The sequence below is a fragment of the Anser cygnoides genome, chromosome 9 (genome assembly GCF_040182565.1).
Source record: "Anser cygnoides isolate HZ-2024a breed goose chromosome 9, Taihu_goose_T2T_genome, whole genome shotgun sequence".
NCBI lineage: Eukaryota > Metazoa > Chordata > Aves > Anseriformes > Anatidae > Anser > Anser cygnoides.
In genome coordinates this window covers 8016119-8037556 of record NC_089881.1, presented here as the reverse complement: position 1 = coordinate 8037556, position 21438 = coordinate 8016119, and the positions used below count along the sequence as shown (strand labels likewise).

The 21438-nt window shown below is 35.7% G+C and overlaps 1 protein-coding gene across 7 annotated transcripts in view; it reads right to left on the bottom strand.

The window, feature by feature from the left end:
• The window catches only part of PIK3CB (phosphatidylinositol-4,5-bisphosphate 3-kinase catalytic subunit beta), a 129142-nt gene that overhangs the window by 27094 nt on the left and 80610 nt on the right, over positions 1 to 21438 (bottom strand). For all 7 annotated transcript variants that reach the window (XM_048062998.2, XM_048062997.2, XM_048062996.2 and 4 more), the window contains 6 exons: positions 16513 to 16698; positions 11338 to 11563; positions 9517 to 9740; positions 6043 to 6225; positions 5625 to 5795; positions 4648 to 4725 (listed from right to left, as the gene is read on the bottom strand). In XM_048062998.2, the coding sequence (XP_047918955.1) occupies positions 4648 to 4725; positions 5625 to 5795; positions 6043 to 6225; positions 9517 to 9740; positions 11338 to 11563; positions 16513 to 16665 (1035 nt within the window). In that variant the 5' untranslated portion in view covers positions 16666 to 16698. The remainder of the gene's footprint in view (positions 1 to 4647; positions 4726 to 5624; positions 5796 to 6042; positions 6226 to 9516; positions 9741 to 11337; positions 11564 to 16512; positions 16699 to 21438) is intronic.

Genomic DNA, 21438 nt, shown 5'->3' with positions numbered 1-21438 from the left:
CTGCACAGAATACTACACAGAACATATACATTTATTCAATATTTCTAACTTGAAAACAAACGATAATTTTGAGATTTTAAAATTAAACAAACAATTATTGAGAACAAATTCTTTTTACTTTGCTATTCATGTTTCTGGCCAGCATGTTATGGAAGAAGAAGAAGTTACTCGTACAAACTAAAATTAGAAGATTGCATCTATTAATGACAACGGAAACAGCCAGCACACTATTTAACAGATGCTGCTTTGTACACGTGACGAGGAGTAAGACATACTACGGAAAATAAGAACTGTCATGGCATTTTTTCTATAGGAATTTTCCATATTTTTATAGAAAATTATTTCCACAGAAATTACCTCTGCTGAAAACAACCCCCCCGCAAATCTGTGTTCTGAGATACTTTTCAACTTACTCAACAACAGGCATAAGAAATAACACCTGGCTTTTCATATGACTTATTTCTTCCAGAAAATATTCCATGCCTAAATCAATATTAAATTGTTTTTATATTGATTTCATCCAGAAAGCAAACATTATAAACAGTTCACGTGCTAAAACAGTAACTCTTTTTTGTTTCATCATTTAATTAGCTATGCATCCTCATCAGGACCTTTCTTTTTCCCCTCCCCATGTATTCTCACCAAAATATTTTAGAAACACAGAAATACTGGAGTCTACCTCAAAATATATTTCATTATTCTTGGTCTGAGGACATTTTAAAACATGGTAACAACAGAGACAACTTGAAAAAACAAAGTCCAGATTTTAGAGAAGCTAAAACGAGCAGCTGAGTAACAGAAGAGATATTTTACACCTATTTTTTAAAAACAAAGGTGAATCACACTTAATCGGAGTAGAATAATTTAGTGGCAAACCAAACATCATTCAATAGCAGAAGTAACTATGAATTACACAAAAGATTAGTCTCTTCCCATCTGACTATTTATATAGATGGAAAAATTGCATTTTGATAGCCAAATCAAAATATATTTGTTCAAGTAACATTGACTGCCAATTTGTAATACTGAATTATATTGCCACATACTACTAGTAATAATCTCTCATTTGTAGTAATAAATGCAATAAATTAATATATAAATGCTTTTAACTTAACATACCTAACATTGAAAGAAAGCATAGGAAACAAGCAACAACAACAGAATGAAAAAGGTAAGACTATTTGTGTGAATCTAAATTCTAATCTCCAGCTAGAACCAATTTGTGCTTCTAAGAAAAGTTTGGGGTTTTTCCAACTTAAGAAAAAAATCATTTTTGATTTAAACTGTTTATAGACATGTATGGAGGGATACTGATGACTGACATCAGAAATCACCTGTAATGGTAATAATAACGTACATAATTCCCAGGAATTCTGTTTTGTCTTTAGCACCCAGAAACCAACAAAACCGGCTAGCTTGAACTACAAAAACAAGGAACAGGAAAGGCGAAGGGAGAGAAGAGAAAAAGATGGAGTTATTGGCACTGAAATTAAACACATGATAGGTCAATGCTAAGATGTGGCTAATTCCTGCATTTCTGTTTAATAACATATGTACACAGAAAACTGCACGTTTCCAAGCTTCCATACTCTTGGATAGTTTCAGTAAGAATGACAAGGAGATCTTCATTTTTTGTTGCCAAAACGACAAAGTAAGAAATATGTCAACTTCTTTTAGGTGACCTTCAAAATATCAATGGAGAAAGATAGGCAGTGAAGGAGAAACAGTCTATAGTCCTTTGGTCACCTTCAAAAAGAAGTTATCAATGTTACAGCTAGAGGAGTAAAAGGTAAATTGAATTTTCAGGTTCCTTATGTTCCTTAAACAGCCTTCCTAACATTCACTTTAAGCTATCATTGTTTCTGAGCACTGTTAGAGAAAGTGGGAGATGTTCATAATTTGGTATAATTTTTGGATAAAAGTAATTTAAATTACTATCACAGATCAGGAGGTTGCTGTCATAGCATAGGCAGAGGTATTAGGTCTTGGAGAACACCGTAGTAAGTTACACTCCTTCTTGACACAGGAGCTATAGGAACATTCATTATTAAACTGATTCAGTTGACTTGCATATATACATATAATCCCAATTTTATTCCCAATCACTGAAAGGAAATATTCAATTTAGAAGACATTCATGAGTCCCAGTGATACTCATAAAACCCCCTTTTACCTATTTTTGGCATGCTTCCCCACCGTGAGTTATGAATAGCTACATGAGCATCCATGAAACAGAGAACACACTTTAAAGAAATCTTACTTCAGACAATCTAAGATATATACAGACTATATGTGCGCATGCATATATATACATAACTATGTATGTATATATTCATGCAGTCAAAATTCCTGTTTACATTTATAGTTCTTTTCTAAATCTAATTACAGATTGCAGCATTATATTCTTCAAAAAGGAAATACTGTCTGTGGCTGATGCCAGGGAACCTACTAAAATTTGTTCACAGCCTTTTTGAAACAAGTCACCAGATGGTCCTTTACCAACAAATTTGGAGATTTATTATATGTTCAACTGAATTTACAACCAAATTCCTTCGCTGATTGAAAGCTATCTTATGACACTATGATTACATTTAGTGTGTTATCTGCCTGTGCTTTAAAACCAGTTAAAAGTAAATGTTTTAGTATCTACCTGATTTATTTAAAACCAGGGTTTAAAACTCACATTTGCATAGTTTTTGATATTGTTCTTTGACTTCTTGACATCTGATATTATCACTTTGTAGGCCACCAGACTTCCCTGACCGGGGAAGTTTTTTTCACTTCGTAATTATAAAAAGATGTTTTAATGAGAAAAATTCAACTGATCAAATAAAATTTGATAGTAACATAGCAGCCTGGATATTTCTGAAGCACACTGCTGTTTTGCCTGCCCTTGACCAGTTCTAATTTTATGATTTCCATTCCTGTTAAATATAAGGGATTGCATTTTTTTTTTTTCTTGTCACCCTGACACTCCTTTTTTACTAATGAAATAGTATGTTAGAATGGTGCAGCCAAATAGCAAGACAAAAAGAAAAGCAATTTCAAACATCGTGTATTTGGAAAATTGGGTGTTAGCTGAATGAAGTCACTGGTGCTCTAGGTGAAAATACTCAACACAGCTCACGCTGGTAGAGCGCTAGCCCATCTAACAAACATTTTGTTTCCCCACTACAAACACTGCACTTATGAATTAGTGGTTTCAGCAAAAGTGAATATTGGTTTGGTCCAAAGTACAGTGAAACTAGGGGAATAATAGCAGTGAATTAAACATCACATTCTAAGGAATCAGAACTAGGAAACAAATGTGTTCTCAATAGTGAAACAATTCCACAACAGCATAGGTAGACAATGCAAAGAAATATGCACAAGCTTGCAAGATTAATGCATGAAATTTGGTAACTATGGCACTTAGGTTTTGAAGACTACAATGCATTCAAAATACTAAATACTCCTTAGATAGCGTCCACAAGAATCAATACTAAAGAACTATTAATTTTCATTGTTTCTCCTCAACATATTTTCTTTTTCCTCTAAATGTATATTGAAATTAATCAAAGCTTGTATTTTATAAGCGTGTGGTATATACATATCTATATTTAAAATATATAAATATATATGATAGCTACAATGCTTCTGGAATCCACCTTCTCCTCCTCCTTCCCTTTTATTTTAAGGCTCTAAGAGTCTACAGAGTGTAAGGCTAAGAAGATAATACTAATACATAGCCAAATAATGGTTTAGATATAGTAAAAGAAAACTTCTGGTTTTGCAGACATCCATTTCCACAGCCATGCTGTCTAATAGGGTAAAACTGTAACTAAGGTCCATTTAGCCATGTAGTAAAATGAAATATTCCTAATACACATGGAGGTTGGGACAGTAGTTTTGAAGAAAAATGCACTGGGTATCTTGAACAAAGCATCTGAACAGCAAACATCAATGGCTAATTGAATTTCTTTTGAACTTACTTAAATAATTGTTTGTCAAACCAAATAAAGGAAATTAATGCTGTTCTATTTCCAAGGCAAGTGTCTTTTGAGGTCTTAAAGTAATTGTGCAAAAAACTGCCACGTGTTAACAACTTGTGGTCTGTGAAACAGTCAGTAGCCCAGTCATGTACATTTTACAGGAAGTGCTACTACAGCTTTCTTTTGTATGTGTGTGTGTGTACTCAGCATGTTTAGACAATAAAAGACAGACCGTGCAGAAGCATGCTATCAGTGCTTAGACTCACAGAGAATTTATTCTGGAGTACAAAATTACCTTAAGTTCCCATGAAAAATGTTTAGTATTTAATCTACTTTTGCTTGTCAGATGTTTATGGCAGCTTAGTCTGAATAAGCTTATTTCATACCAATATCAGTACTTACAGATATCAACTTAAAAAAAATAATCAAGTATCACATGAACACACATTTCATACTGTCTGTAATTATTAATAATGTTCTAATGTGCATATCCAACTTCAAACAATAAAGCAATACTTTTAGCAATAAAGCAAGATCTTAAGCCATAGCACCAATATAACCAAGTGAAAATACACTTTCACTGAACTTAAAGCGGTTTCATTCTGAATTCACTAAACATAGAAAAGCATTGAAATTATGAACAGAATGTCTTCTGAAACTAGAAGTAATTACTTACTTTGGCATTTTCTTCTGTATTTAGTTTATTACCCTTTAACAGAGTAATCTTGAAAGGGCTGCAAACATCCCATACACTCTGAGAAGGGAAACAAAGATGCAAGTTTTCTCATGATCAGTGTAACATATTTGGACCAATTTGATGAACTAAACATTTTTAGCAAAGCCATAATTACAAACTAAAAAATACAGATTTTTTTTAACATGAATTTGAATTCCTAAAAAATGAATTTGTTATCATAACTACACAAGCATAACAGATGCTCTAAAAGGAAAGAAAAGTAGAAAAAACACTAAGCTGAAGATACTGGAGGAAAAAAGAACATTCATTGCATATTATTTGCTGATAATTCATAATAACCCTTCAAATGTATTATTCACTCTCAATATACGCTAAATATTTAAAAGAGCAAAGCCACTTTCTTTAGAACAGCAGTACAGAACTTTTAACTGTGCCATAAACCCATGGTATGTTTAACAATAAGGAAAGCACCACATTAAAAGAAAAGTTAGATTTATATGATGACAAAAGTTGCCATCATTGAAGTGGCAACAGCATGCAAGATACATGGGCTAATGTAAGAGAACAGAGACCACCACTGTCCGAGCTAGTGGAGCCTACGCATTGTGTTGAAGCTGCAGAATACTGATCTCTGCAATAAATGCTCCAGTTGCTGGTACCAGATTATTACCTGCTCTTCTGGCTTGTGGTTAAAAGTAGAATCAACAGCAATGAAAAGGGGACAGTGGGTCTTTTTGTGGAAGCCAGGAAGAGGGCAAGAAGGAGGCAAGAGTACGTAAAAATTATCCCAAAAGCCACAAGGCCTGCTATTTCTGACAAGCAACTGGGGGCTCTGAGTAGACCAAGGAGACCTACACTGGGAAACAGAAGTAGCAGCAGAAATCCCAGGCCTTGTGATTTATATTCCACAATTCTCTTTTCCTTTTGGATATTGCATACTCTCCACATCAACTTACAGTTGTTGTTCTTGTTTTTTTTGGTGGCAGAGGAAGAGGAAGGTTGGATGATTTTCGGTTTATGGCAGCTTCTATGGCAATCATCTCCTGCTCACACATTTTCTTTATGGTACAACATTCAACTAGAGTCAGCTGAGGAAGAGTCCTGTTCATCACACAGTTGCGTATATACTAAAAGACCATGGAAAATAGCTATTAACAGAATATTCCTACAACAACTTCTAAATCAAAGAAGCTGTATTATATTGCAAAGATACTAAGGAAATGGTGCATAAGTATTTTACAATTGGAAAGTGCAGCAGACAGGAGGAGGAAGCACAGCTTTGCTCACCATCTGATGGCATATGATGTATGGTGAAATTTTGGCCAAGGCTCCAGAAACTAATCATTACATTAAATTAGAAAGAGCTTTATGTACCTGAAACTGAATTAATGGATGATCACCGAAAACGTACTCTAGCCTCCCACTAACTTGCAGCACATAATCAGCAGGATCAATTTCCTCATCTTCTTTTCCATGGATAGTCAAACGTTTTCGGATTGCTAGCTCGTTCAACTTGATGGGATTCATGTTAGGAGACACCTGAAAACTAAATACATCCTAACAAAACACAAACAGGGATGCTGATATCAAACTCATCGCCATTAGACATACAAGACTTAAACTGTAGCATACATAACGAATAAAATCTTAAGTTTTTGAAAATATCTGAATATATTAGAAATAAAGTAATTCAGGTAATTTTTAAAACAGTTTCTGATATATTTGGATGAATCTTTAAAAATAGGCTTCCAAGAAATATATAACTGATACAGATTTGTGCAACTTTAAGCTATCTTACAGTTAAATATTCTCATATGTGTCTCTGTTCCAACCTGAGCATTCAGTGTTACTGCTCAGTTTAAAATGGTCTACTTTAACTTTTCTACACTGTTAAAGTGTTAAAATAGGCCATTTTTAACCTTGACATCTTCAGCGCAGTTGGAGCAATAAAAGCTCCCAAAATGGCCAATTCTCAAACTATTTTAATATCGTAGGTATTTTTAAAATGCAGGACTTTATCCAAATTCAAATAAAACAAACCTGAACAAACTATTTCAGATTTTTGTGCTATTTTTAGGTTTTACTGAAACAGAATCAATAGCAGATCAGTAGCACATTTGGGGAACCTCTACTGGAAAGAAATTGATCTTTATGTTAAACTTACCATATTTAGCCCACTCTGGCTTTCAATTTGTGATTTTGCATGCTTTAAATTAAGCTGCAAAGAGTTGTTTCAAATTCATAAAATTAAATTTTAGTTTGCTACTCATCTTACAATTTCTACTAAGCTATTGTCGTACTAGATGCATCATGGAATAATTCAAGGTCAAATGTGCATGTGGCTCATGTATATGTTTAAAATTCTTAGAAAACAAGTTCACATTCACAGGATTGGTCTCAATTATTGAAAAAGATAACTGACTCAACAGTGATTTAAAGGCTTCTAAATCAGGATGTTGATCTAGAACCTTACATTTTAGAATGTGAATGAAAGAAAAAAAAGTTATGTATGCATTTAATGGTATTTATCAGTATTAGATGTGTCATTTTTTCTCCTTTTTGGCTGCTACCTAGTTATCCTCTATATATCATTGTACTCAGAAGAAAAATAATGTTTCAAGTAATAAAGCAGAGTAAACTGTTAATGTGATTTATGTACAGAAACACTGTCTAATCTGGGGGCAGTACAGAAAACTGGCATAGCAGCAAATACCCATAGCATTCTGAATACAATGTGGAAAGACTCCACATTTGCAAAGCAAAATTCTAATCAAGCTTTTAAAGGCTATTTATGTATATCTATAGTATCTTTAGTTTTGATTTCTGATTTTAAAAAGGTAAAGGTAAGAAGTTACTGCTTTTTAAACTAGGGGAAAAGAAAGGTTTACATGCATTTAAAGAAATGTAAATGAAGGTCCTCTGTGAAATCTTTCTTCTCCATTCATCTACCATATTATGTTCTGCACACCTGTATTTGCAAATGTTGATTTCGTCAAGTTCTGGTGCTTGCTTTTTATTCTTTTTGTGCACGCATTCATGAACATGTAAACATGCTAAGAGCAGTTATTTACAAACAAAGTGTCATCTGACTCTCATTCTTATTACTCGTGTTTTATTTATATAGAAGGTTAGCAGTAAGAAGCCAAGCAGCCCTAATGGAAAAATCTAACTGTGTAAAGTCAGACAAAATTCATTTTTTATTTTCTCAGTTTCTGCATGGCTCACAACAGCTTCCCCTGTTCCAAATTCTGCCAAACAGTGAAGGCTTTCTTCTCCTGTCATAACTGACAGTGAGTAGACAGGGAATGAAACCTTTTCTTCCCAGGAAGTTGGTGCCCTGTGACAGCTGCTTTACTTCCAACTTGTAGGTCTTTACATGTGTATCACAGAAATGTGGATCAGCTTCTTTCTCTTGCTCCAGAGCTGATTAGATTGGTTTTATATTGTTCTCTATTTCTTGCAGTGTTCCTACTGAAAGGACACAACAGTATCAATACTTTCCTATTTAATTCTCCTGAGATGATTTTTAGTAGTCAGTGCAAGTAGTTTGGAACAGAGTTTACTGCTCTAAAAAACAGCTCTGATTTGAACTGTTAATAGCTTTGAAGGTCAGAACTGGCAGCAGAAGCATCTGAAACATTTGAAATGTCAGCAGCCTAAGCTATTACAGTGGCAGGCAAATGCATTTTGTAAGAGCATGAACTTCTGCACTCCTTTTGTACCGTTATCATGTGTATATATACACAATATTTTCATTAAAAGCTGACAAATACATATTCTCGTTCTTCCTGCAAAACTGCAAGTCCTCCACTAAGACGTAGGGGTTTTGTTATGTTGTTTGTGGTTTTTGCTTGTTTTTGTAAAAACACCTACACACCCAACATCAGCCGGTTACTTACTGGTTACCAAGTGCAGTATTCATCTCTGTGCTTAGTGTTTCCGGAGTCAGGTATGATTTATTATTTTGGATATTTTTTTTAGCATTAATAAAGACAGTATCAGAAATAATAAAGCTTTGTAAATAAAATCAGCTTAATCATTAGAACGTCAGTACCTACCAACTGGGTCTAAAAGGACAATAAAAATAGTCTGATATATTATTGCACACTTCTAAGATTTTAAGGTTCCCCGTGCTGACACCTCACTGTTACTAAAAAGAACAGTGTAAAAATGTGGATGAGAATTGGTAGACTCAGGTAGAATCAGAGCAACTTTATCATCAAAACAATGAAGTACAGTAGTTTTATGAGGAAACTAATTTTTTTTTCTTTCAGAAATAAGCTATGGGGTCTGTTAGCTGGACTACAAGAAACAAAAAGGTAACTCTTGGTTTCAGTTAATATTTATTCATTTAGGGAATAATAATTCATCTTTTTTGCACTTATTTCTCAACTAATTAGCAGATTAACCCTAAAGATGTTAAAAAATGAACCACGCACATAAAGAAACGTTTTAAATACAGCATCTCCCAATTCATCAGCATCTCCTGGACCAACAACTGATCCCCAGTGAAGTCACACAATAATAGTTGGCCAAAAAAAAATGTGACAACTTGGAAGTATGTTCTATGTTTTAAATTAACATGAAATAATACAAAATGTAAGAGCTGTATATTTTCACTTTAAAAGCAAAAAAGTAGAACTACAATTTGACTTCAGAAGTTCAGTTCATGACTGGCCATTGGCTTCCTCCCTTTCTTTCAAAAGTCAATCAACCCGGTAAAAGAATTTGCTTTCTGAATCAAAAACCATAACATTGATATTCTATTTCTCTTGCATGATCAATCACATTCTATCTCAGATCAGAATTAAGAATAGCACATTAAATATGATGAATAACCATTCCTACCTGGCAGTTATCAAAATGAATGGCCACTACAAGATTTCCACTATACAGCTTATCTTGGAAGTTCTCTGGGATAACAGGTTCCTGTTCTGGTGGGTAAGTGTGCTTTAACCAGTCCATCCAGGAAAGACCCACGAGTGACTGAATTTTTTCCTCACTGATTCTCCGCATTTTAGCTCGGAAGTCATTCACTTCAGGATCTTGTAAGGCATCGAACTCATGGAGACCTAGAAGAGTACAGTCAAAGTGATTTGTACCTACCTGTACAGATTATCTATTCACCACCCCTCCCCAAACCTTTATTATCTTAAAGTAAGGTTGTATAAGTGGTTTTCTTCAGATATTCCATCTAAAGTGAGTGCTCAAAAGTGAGTTGGGTTGTACATCCTCCTGTACATCAGTGGACTTGCAAAGTTATTTTCATAATTCCCATGCAGCCTGGCATGATTGTTTAAACAGCAAGAACCAATGCTTCGCTTAACATTGAATGGGAAATCCAACCTCACCCTGATTTTGAAATAGATTGGGAAGTTTAATGTCTCTCCTGACAAGAGACGATGCAAACAAAGCGCAGTAAATGCATCATAACAAATGCATATGGGAGGAAGTGTTTTTAAGCTATCATCTTCCCCCTCTGCCCCCTGAAAGATGACAGTGCCTTTTAGATTTTGTTTAAAAGGCAAAAAAATGAGAGTGGGACTGCAAATAGATAAATTTATTCTTGATTTTTCCAAGTGATTAAAATAAACCCTCTACTCAAGTAAAAGTGACAGCACTGAAAGTTCAACCAATCCAAGTCCAATAAAGTTTGTTTTCCAAAACATACAAAGGAAGAATACGCAGTGGAGAGCCCCCACAGCTGTGGTTCTTCAGTACTTCAGGAAGTTTAGGACCTGCAAGAGTGTTTCTCCCAAACTTTGAAGGACATTGTCCAAATTGCAAAAAGCACTAAACACCTTTTAGAATGAAACACTAAGTTTATAAGCTTAGACTGGAAGACATTTTTTCACTACTGAGGTACAGAATAGGGGTTGCTGAAAGAAGGATCCTGTGCAGCTACGGTAAGCAAAATATCCAACCAAAGAACATGAATTTCATGTAATCTCTCAGAATGTTTGAATGGTTAAACTATCTAACTGTTTCCATTGTTGGTTTTAACAAATAGGCAGACAGCATACTGCTGAAATCTAAACAAAACCTGCAGTCTTTATAAAAGAGCTAACAATGGTTCATTGTCTTAAAACAAGAGGTACGACCTCACATGACCCTGTCAATCTTTACTGTATAACCAGACTAATTTAAAAGCTGAAAATTCTGAAATAACATCAAGAACAAGTTACTGTAAAACCTTTAAAAATAGCTTTTCATTGTTTGCTGAAAATCAGCACCACAATTGAGAGCAAAACCAAGAATTACATTGTTAACCAACTCAGAAAACATGTATACCAAACCCATAGTAATTTCTAGTTCCCTCTGTGTATCCACTTTGTTGTTAGATGGTAACACTTTTCAGGGGTTATGCTTTCCATCACTTAATAATAATAATATAAATTTTTCTCCCATCATATAAGATAAAATTTGCTCCTTTTGTGCAGTAATATCATACAGTGCTGAACTGCAATACAGAGTAGCTTTCACCAACTTTCAGACATTTCATCTTTAGTGTTTAAATTATTTTAAACTTTATCAATACTTGTTTGAGAAAGGGAAATTTTGTCAGGGACAAAAAGAGAAGGAAAATATTTTATTTTTTTTTCCATTGTTAGCAAATAAAACCCTCTTACAAAACAAAGTTTTTGAAAAATGAAAAGTAAATGTAATTACCTTTGCCTATGAGGACACCTATTTTGGAATCCAACTTTTCTCCTGGATCACAATTCCTTGTCACTAGTTTAAGGACAGGAAGAAAGGGTCTAACATCACAAAGTCTTCGTGTTTCATCCTCTAATTCTTCATGTACAGCAGTTTGATTCACACATGAGAACATGTAAGAGTCAATCTCCATAAGGAGATGGAAGAGTGGATAGCTATGTGCCTGCTTCCATAACAGCTGGAGGGAAAAAAAAAAAATAGTATGTTTGTTAACTTGGTTCATTTTTATCCCTATATATCATTATACATTTGCTTTGTCTTTGTTTTACTTTCTATCATGTGGTTATTTTTATGCAGTAACTAGTATGCATAAACATCCCAGAGGTTAAAAGTACACAGGGACAAGTAATGGGAGGTGATGAGAAGGGCAGCGCTAACCCTCATCCTGATGCTCATCCTGGCACTGACACTATACAGTCCCATTTCCAGAAAAGTTGCAGGACTGTGGCTGTCACTCACTAGGACAATAGAGCATTACTGATTTTGGAGGCAGATGTTTTTGGTGCCAACCAGCAAACTGTCATTCTCCTCCACCCATTCCCATCACCTCCTATCAAAGATCCTCCTTCCTCGAGACACATCTATACCTGATATTTACACGTGCACCCAGCTGCACCCAGCCTTGTGACGATTGTAATATATGGTCAATGTGTTCCCACTATAGAACTGATTTCTGAATAAGAAATCCCCTGTTGTCTGCAGAAGCTCAGAATAAATTTATTTGTAAGCTACTTGCAGGTCACCATCATAAATTCTTCCCAGACATTAAATTTGGAAACAAAATAGAACTCTCTTTTATCTAAATACTATTAAAATTTGTCTGTGAGAATGTTTTTGTCCTACTTTTAAAGGTTTAGATTTTAAGGATTTGTTTCTAAAACTTATTTTGAAACAGGAATTGCAGGATCAATAACGAACAAAATCTTTCTTGAAAAACCTTAAAAAAAAAAGTTGAACTGAACTCCTTTTGCCAAGCTGAAAACACCTGCATATATTTCAGAGATTCATACGATCAAGTCTGCCTTCCAAAAATGTATCCCAGTACATTGTGCCTATCTGTGCAAAAGCTTTGTTTGGCCTAGAACAAAAATTTCTATTTCAAAGATATCAAAAGACATCAAATCTATGATTTCCTCTGTGTTATCCTCCATTAGCTAATTACATTACTTAAGGATCTGTGGTTCCATTTTAGTTTGAGTTGGCTATAATTTCCAGATACTAGTACTTATTATAACCCTTAAGCATCATAATATTTATAAAGATCAAGTTCCCAAAACTGACTCCCACTGAAAGCAGACACTCACCATCACCCACAGTACTGGCCTGGTAGAATTACAGCGTCTGCAGAAATTTATTTATTTTTTTAATTCCCCAGCCCTCAAATAATGGCTATTTTTCATTTTTCCCCCACTTATTTTAATCTTAACAGTTCCTCACACAAGACAAATTCCTTACACTTGCTCTCAAGTCCTCTGTTTATAAATCCAAATATCCCCAAATTAGGGCTTGTCACAGCAATGTGCTGGGAACAAAGCTGTTAATACACTATGCTACGTTTTCATTTTTGTTTGTTTTAAAGTCAGTGATTTCCATGAAAGTCCTCCTTTTCTCTGAAAAACAGCTAAGTATCAACAGTACCTGTTTATAAGCATGTTACTGTTCGATGTGTTGCAAATGTCAAGAAAGCCACACAGGTCCCTTATTGTTGGCACTTACATACATGTTTTTTAAATTCTTTATCAGTTGCAAGTACTATCAGCTTTTTCATAATTTTACCCACAGATTGTTATCTGACCAACTAAGCCGTTGTTGCCCAGGTTAACCTTTTACTACAACAACGTCATTTTTCTAGTCAGAATCATTTCAAGTATTTGAGTATAGCACAAAACATAGATCACTTCAATTCCTAGTAACATTCTCATTTCTTCTACAAAACCAAGTGGTCCACTGCTTAAAAAGAGTATTTTAGCATCTAGAAAGTTTCAAGCCAGGAGTACAATTAATTACTTGAAGCTACTACTTAAATAAAGAAAATGATTTCTATCAAGAAGTGAACACCATCAGACTGAATAGGAATTAACAAACAACACGCTTGCTAACCAGGCAGTGGAATGGAATGAGAAATAACCCTTTTCAATTTTCTTTTAGAAGTTTATTATGCTCAAGAAGCAGGTTACTTGTTACTGTAAGTCACCTACTACGCTTTTCCAAAGTTACCCTCACGTGGCCACTATCCAATGAAAGGTCAGTCGATTATTCTTAAAACCTGTGGTTATTTCCTTACGTACCCCACTTCCTTCGCTTCATTTGGAAGCATTCCTTCATTTTTTTGAGTCAGCTTTTAAGACAGCCCAAAACAAGAGGAGCTTTTTGTGAAGACAAATTTAGAGGAAATTCTCCAAGCAGTTTACTTGCCATTTCAGCTACAGGCTTCAGTTTTAAAGAAAATGTAATTTAACCCAACCCCTAGTTGAGCTGTGAGTCAAGCGCTCCTACTTTAAGTAGAAGGACTACTATTTATTGCAGGAAAGACGACAAAGCTAGAAAAAGAACTAGTTCTCTGTGCTGCTGACATGAAAAACAGAGAGACAGCCACTTCTGTGTCATTTTCAATGTCGCTCTCTGGTGTTTAGTGATGTTCCATTAACATTTATTTTCAATGCTGAAATCTAATGTTTTCCCCCAGAAAGCGTCCTTCTTGATTCTCACAGCTAGTCACACTGAATCTTGATGTTGAAATTTGAATTTCCATCCTTATGTTTATGTTTACCAAGCCTAGAGGCAGTTTTCACTTGGAAACAGCAAAGTGATTCAACTCTTAATATAACTCTTCATGAGGAAAACTGCAAAAATTTACTTTCAATATTTTTTATTATTATTTTAATGGAAAAACTAAGTTGGTACAGAACAAACAAAATATTACTTTTTGTGCATAATACACACCTGTTACTAACCAGCCTAAGTTCATAAGTTCTTCATGTTTATTAAACTTGAAGGAAAAAAAACCAACAACCCTAAAAACAACAACCCTATTACTAAAAGGCTTTAAAGCAAGTATTCTTGCACATGTCCAGCTTTAATAACAAGCCCTTTTTCAACAGTCTGTGACTTTATTACTAGATGGCATTACCTAACAGCAAGACTCCAATCTCAATCCATATCAAAGGAAATGGTTAAAAGTAACCTCTTACATGCAAGGCAACCAGATTGCCAGATTTACTATACCACTTAAGAAAAAGAAGTTCTTTTAATTAAGGAATTCCATGGATCTACAAAGATCCATACATGTCATGCCTAAAATCCTTCAAGTGAAATTTGTACTAAAGGAAAATTAAGAGTGATGTGTCTAAATTAAAGCTGAGAGGAAAGGAAGAGCAAAGAACACGCAAGTCATTAAAACAAATTCACATTATTTTTCCATTAACAATATATTTCACAGGAAAAAAAAAATAAAGACAAATGCAAGCATAAGGTTACGAATTTTCTGTAACAATAATAAAGTTAAATGGAATCAGCCTGAAAAAGGAAGACATCAGTAAGGTCTAAGAACCCATAGTTAGGTGAGCTATTTTAATGCTACCTTCATATTATCAACATATGCCTGGCAAAAGGATGTTACAGAGTTGTGAGAAACTATTTTAGTTTAATGACTTCTGGATCTAAGAAGCCACAATTATATGCACACTTTCAACTTAGATTCACTTAGATTAGAAGTCTTTCCTTTATCCTTTCAAGTAATTTTACTACCCAACTTCTGTCTTTCACATAGTCCAGAAAGGAAAGATGGGCTGAAGGCTAAAGGTACCACATTCATCCTCCAGAGATCTGCTTCCCTGCCCGCCACTGCCATGAATTCCCTCTGTAACCTGAGGGTATACCTATCCTAGGCATTCTATTGCTATGCATTTTTGACCACAGAAGTAATTCCAGGAAATATAACTGTGATAAAATGATAAAAGTATTTCTTCTAATAAAATAAGGGATCAATGAAGAAAGATCATAAAGCACTAATACAGCCTGTGCTCCTCTGCAGTGACAGGCTCAGATAAGAATGCACATAAATTTGTCCCTCCGTCTTGACTGTAAGTTTTGTAAGCTCTCTGTTTATCCTCATCAACTTTATTTCGAACATTTTCACAGTCAAAACAATGCACCAAATTCACAGAATTTCCATAACTTCAGATCTATGTTACAGCACATCAGTATGAAAACTAACACAGAAGTACTCTTACCCAGTGTTACAAACGTGGGCTTAAAGAGTGCAGATGTTATTGTTACTGTGCTATCCCCTGCTAGGCATTTGAAAAACACCAAAAACAAGAACAGATCAAATCCACTGCTCAAATTTGAACAGAAAAAAAAAAAAACTTGGAATTTTAGCAACCAGATTTTATTAATTCCATCCTTTTACAATTACACAAGATATTCTCTGGGTGAACTGTTTGTAACACTGTCTTTCAAAATACAAAATCCACAGTATCACGTCCCCAAAGAATTAAAAACGTTTAAAAAAATAAAAAGGTCAGTGCCCTTCTTTGGTAAAGAAAATTGTTTCCTTTGAATAAACAGACAAGGATTTTTCACACTCATTTTAGAAAGAGACCTTTCACACAGCAAATAAATCAAGGATTTTCATTCTTTTTTTTAAGTGATGCCCCAACAAGGCACTTGTACACAAACTTAAGAAGTGGCATACGTAGTTTTTAAGGCATCCACCTTTGGTGTCCATCAAACGAAACAGGAGCACAATATATGACTTCTATATTAAAAATCAAATCAGACACAGCATCTCCTGTTTCCACACTTATCAGAGAAATGTTAAATAAATGTACAATGTATTAATGGTATGTTAAAAGTTTAGATGTAGCAATTCAGTATTAACATAGAACAATCATGGTAATCTCTGCTGAAGTGTACCCATCAGCAAGAAGGTTTTTTTTGGACCTTGACGTCTGCCCAAAAACATTCAAAACCCCCAGAGACATACATCTGTATCAATCATTCTGCTATGAATGTACCTTTATTTTTTATGCCTACCCAGATTCACTACTTGATTTGCCAAAAGGCATATAAAAATCAGAAACAGAACACATTCCAAATATAAGTTAATTGGCCATTTGGTATTACCTGTTTAATATGAGATATGGTGGCATCTCGAGGGACATCCAGGTTGATGTAGATTCCAGTGGGCAATAGGAAGTCCACAGATATTGAGCCATCAGCACCAATCTGTGAATCCACTGCCCAGATGTCAAGGCTGTCTGTCACGGCAGGAGGCATTATGGAATCTCAACAATATCATAACCACATGGCCTTAGGAAAAAAAAAAAATTTAAATTCAGTATACTTAACCTTCTATAATTAGACACACATTTTAAAGCTTTTGGAAAGTTTACATAAGTCTGCTTGTGCAGCTCAGCTTGCAAGTTTAGGGTCTCAAATGCTAGTATTGCAAACACATATTCATAGTTTTACTCATTAATTCCATTTAGTATAATAAGAGCACTTGCCTGGTAAAGCACTCTTGTTGTGGTGTTTACATAATTTATACTAAGCTATAAAAGAAAAAAATAACTAATTAGAGGCTAGCTAAAACAAAGTCAGAAAATAAATTTAGATTATCATCTCCTTTGAATTCAACTCACTGTGTAAACTACACCCACTGCAGGGTAGGGGAAAAGCCTTTGTGCCATCTTCTTCATTTCACTTCCCTGGATTCTTGATAACTTGTGCTTTATATTTCAGTTTTTCAAATTTCAGTTTTCAGTTACTCTTAATAGTACTACTAGTGGTTTGGACCTTCCAAGTCTCATCTTTTCAATTAATTCTCTCAAGATGAGTGAACAGTGATTGAAAGGGAAACACAAGTATTTAGCTTCCTCGTCATCCAGACAATGTCCTTCAGCTGGCAAAGCGATGGGAAGTTGTAAAAGATTGTACCAAAGGTTTCTCCGAGAAGGACAGAAGAATTTAACTCCACAGCTGTCTAACTCTTGTTGGACAACACGATGAGAAACCACCACTCGTTGAAAAAAAACAAGCCAACCCAAACCAACAGATTGTGGTGCAACTCCACTACGACTGCAGCTTCCCCCTACTTTCATCACTCCTTCCCGTCTCTTCCGGATCCCCTCCCTGCTCTGAAATCAGGCCTTCTGCTTTACAAAAGCTGTTTCCCTCACTACAGCACCAGCAGAAAAAGCAAGACGCAAGCAATACACTGGGCTGCTCTTTACAGCATCACAGAGCATCATCATGAAAAGAGAAAAAATAAAATGAGCACAATGAGCATATGAAATCCGGTCAGTACCAGTGACTACATGTCAAAGAAGTCTGCTTAACACTTTATTTTTCCTTTTAAGTCACTATGCAAAATCCATCTTTAAAAAGGAATCCTTTCTCCACATGCTGTACGTGTATGTATACCTTCATCAGTATGCACCTGCTTCACTTGGTCATGCCGTAGAACTATAGATAATTCTTATGCTGTGCATCAAACTTCCCAAACATCTATGCAACACATTCATGAATAGTTTTCCAAACCCGAAGCAGTTCATTATTGTTTTTCTTCCCAAAGCAAGCAACCAAGAAACCTTAATAGCACACTATAGCGGAAGCAGAGGTGCTTCACTCCCCTCCCTCTCCAGCTTCTCATCCTTTTTCTTTGGTAAACAGCTTCATTTCAGAAAAGTCACAGCACCAGTAAATAAATCCAGATGTTATGATGCACAGAAGTTAATGCTTCGTTAAGTTAGGTTTGTTTGATATTCTTATTTTACAGAAATACAACTCAATTTAAAACTCTTTAAAGTTGCTAGGCCTTTAAACCAAACAATCCGTTGTCGCACGCATCATGGTCCTCACTGACAACAGGGACACAGAAGTGCTACTTCAGGAAGTCTCTTTGCACTCTTTGATTTGATACAGACAGCTTGCAATGAAATAAATCAAGCAAAGCCAAGCAGCACAGGGCAAGGCTGAACATGCCTACAGCGGGTAACGCTATACAGCAGCAGCACAAAACCTGCTACAGCTGCATAACTTGTTATTGACAAATAAGCTATTCATATTTTATAAACATTACCAAGGGCTGCTCAGGGGTAATTTTTACTGATCATCATTTTTAAACAGCTAGTACCTTTTAAAACCACCACTCCAAAATATTCCCAGTCCATATCTTTGCATCATTCTTAGAACTGGTTTCTATCCCTTCAGATTCTGGAAAAATACAAAACGGTTCGTTTCGGCATCTGGAAAATTTTAGGAGATGAAAACCTCCAGGACAGACAGAGACTGTACTGGTTAGAAGGAACTGAAACCTCCTAAAGCTCATCAGTCACCAACGGAATAGCAAGTCTAAACCCCACATGGTGCCCAGCTAACTACTGAAAGCAGCCATTTGTTGCTGCGCCTGTGCTCTCGGCTTGCCTGTTAAAAGCTGGTTAGATATGAGACACCGCACGTAAGTCTCACCTCGACCTGCCAAGTAAACACACTGAGTAACAAGACCCATTTGAAAGCCTTTCTGTTCAGCCTTCCTGAAGCTGCGGAGACGTACGTGAACATGAATGCGACCAACACATCTTGTTACTACGCTAAAGATATGGATCTCAATGCTGTGCTTCTACTAGATAAAATTACAGTACATTTTTTAGTAAAAACAAACAGGAAAAAAACTTTTAACTTTCAGAAAACAGAAATACATAAGTAAACATTTTTACTCAACAGATGCAACAATTAGGGAGCTTTTATTATCATCATCATCAAACAATAGTTTATTATCATTAGGTTCTTATTTCCAAAAAATAATAATAATAAATAATTTAGATGGAATCAAAACAAAAAGGACTGGGGGTGAGGGGGAGCAGGTAGACCTGGTGACAAAAACAAGTCAGGCATGAAAATACCTTATCTTAATTACTAGATCTTTACAAATCCATCCCTTCACTCATCCATGGATCTATCTTGGTGAGTGATCTCTTTAAGTTGGCTAAAGGAAAGAAATAAAACTTAACCCCATCATGCAACACATAACACTATAAAAAAAAAAAAAAACAAAAAACACAGAACCTACCCCCAAAGTCTTAGGAAATGTGTAGTTCCTTATTACCAATTAGTTTATCTTCAGCGAGCTACTCCTTAAATGGGGTATTACTATTCAACTTTTTGTGTCCATATCTTTGCTTCAGTTTTGCTGCAACTGACAATAGCAGTCCCAGAAAATTCACTGGAATGATCTAAAACTAAAGCTTTTTCATACTTGCGCTCATACTTGCGTAATCACAGCCTGCTGGCAGCTGCTTTCCGCAGTCATCACGGTAAAGCTGACTTATAGAACATATACCTTACTATAAAGTACTAGTTTAACAGGAGCAGAAGCAACGAGAAACAACATTAATCTGTTCTATGTAGTTATTTCACTTGTAATTTCTATTTTAACTCAGCGTAAGATATTATATATCGGAATCCTCTTCTGGAGGTTTTCCTACGACATCTGCGATGGTTGCAAGGTTGGTACACCAATGCAGGTTGAAAATTCAAAGAAGCAGGACTTAAAAACGCCGCTATGTACCTCTAACCTAGACAGCACGAAGCAGAGTTAGAAAGTTCTTCTAAGGTATCTGCTTACAATTACTGACTTTCAACACAGAATTTAAGAAGTTTCTGATGCCTCTTTACATTTTCAGCCAAAAAGGGAAGAGCCATCGTTACACCGATCTGAGCATGCTGGGAAGCTATTCTTGCTTTCAGGCACTTACTTAATATTTCCTTCCTCAACGAAACAGGTTAGTGCCTTTCACAGTCAGCACCCAGTTTCCACCAGGAGCTGACATCACGGGGGTGAAAAGAGAGCAAGTATTTATGCGGAGAACAGCGCTGACTGCCAGCCCGAGGTGGTTGTGAGCGTGAGTCACGGACCGAGCTGCAGAACGCACTGTGGCACGGGTGCCGAACCAACAATATCCCATCCGGTAACTGAAACAAAGGCAGAAAGCCATCTGCGTTGGGAGCAATAACACAAGGGACAGCTTAAACAACTTCCAGCTAAGGGGAAAAAAAATCAACAATCAAACTAATACTAAGAAGCTATTTCAGGCTCTTAACCTCATAGCTATTTCTGTCTACAGTCGCTGTAAAAACAACTTCTTATACAAAAGAAGGAAGTAATTAAAATAGTACTTAATCTTGGCAACAAATATCTAATCAATGATTGCTTTAATTCAACAGGGGCAGAGCTCAATACTAAATGTTTTTCTTATGTCACAGGTGCGTAGCACAGACAGCATGCAAACTGTAAATTTGCTCTGAACTTTGAGTTACACATTTCAGATTTAAATATATGTTTATGTAAAGATAAAGCTCAAAACTGCTCAGTCTATATTTTACTATACCATAAGAAAGAGCTGCTTAGGCTAATGGAAAGAAACGGAACACAGTTTAGTAGGTCATCTCCAGAACAATAAGAGAAACAAAATTTAAGCGTCATCTTTGTATTTATGTATTTAATGTCCGCAAACAAGAGGCCCTACAACCGGGGTTATCAAACCAAGACAACTGCCTGCAATTTTTCCATCTGTAAGTATGTACATCTGGTACATGTATCAAGCATTAAGACTGAACCAGAACAACTAACCTAGATGCTGAAAGCTTGTAGGATAAGCCTCCACACCATGCCATAAGATGGTTTTCCTAACACATGCACAGCATGGTATGGTCAGTACAATGCCAGGCTGAAGGGGAACGGCTGCGCCCTCCCTGCTGCCCATGCTGGTGGGAACACTTCACTGGGACCACCCTTCTGGGGCAGCCCAGACTTAAGCCATGCACCAAATAACTCTTCAGTTGCTTCCAGCAGTGAGAAGGATTCCCAAATAAAAAACAATTAAAGTACTAAATGACTACACTAAATGAATACTCAAAAACAGATTTCTAAATACCTTAATCTTGAATTCCTGCGGAGTGTGAGAATTTCTTCTGTGAAATCAATGTGAAAGTTACAGAACTTAATTTTTTGGCCTTTCTCTGCACTATGACCTTGATCACAAGATAATC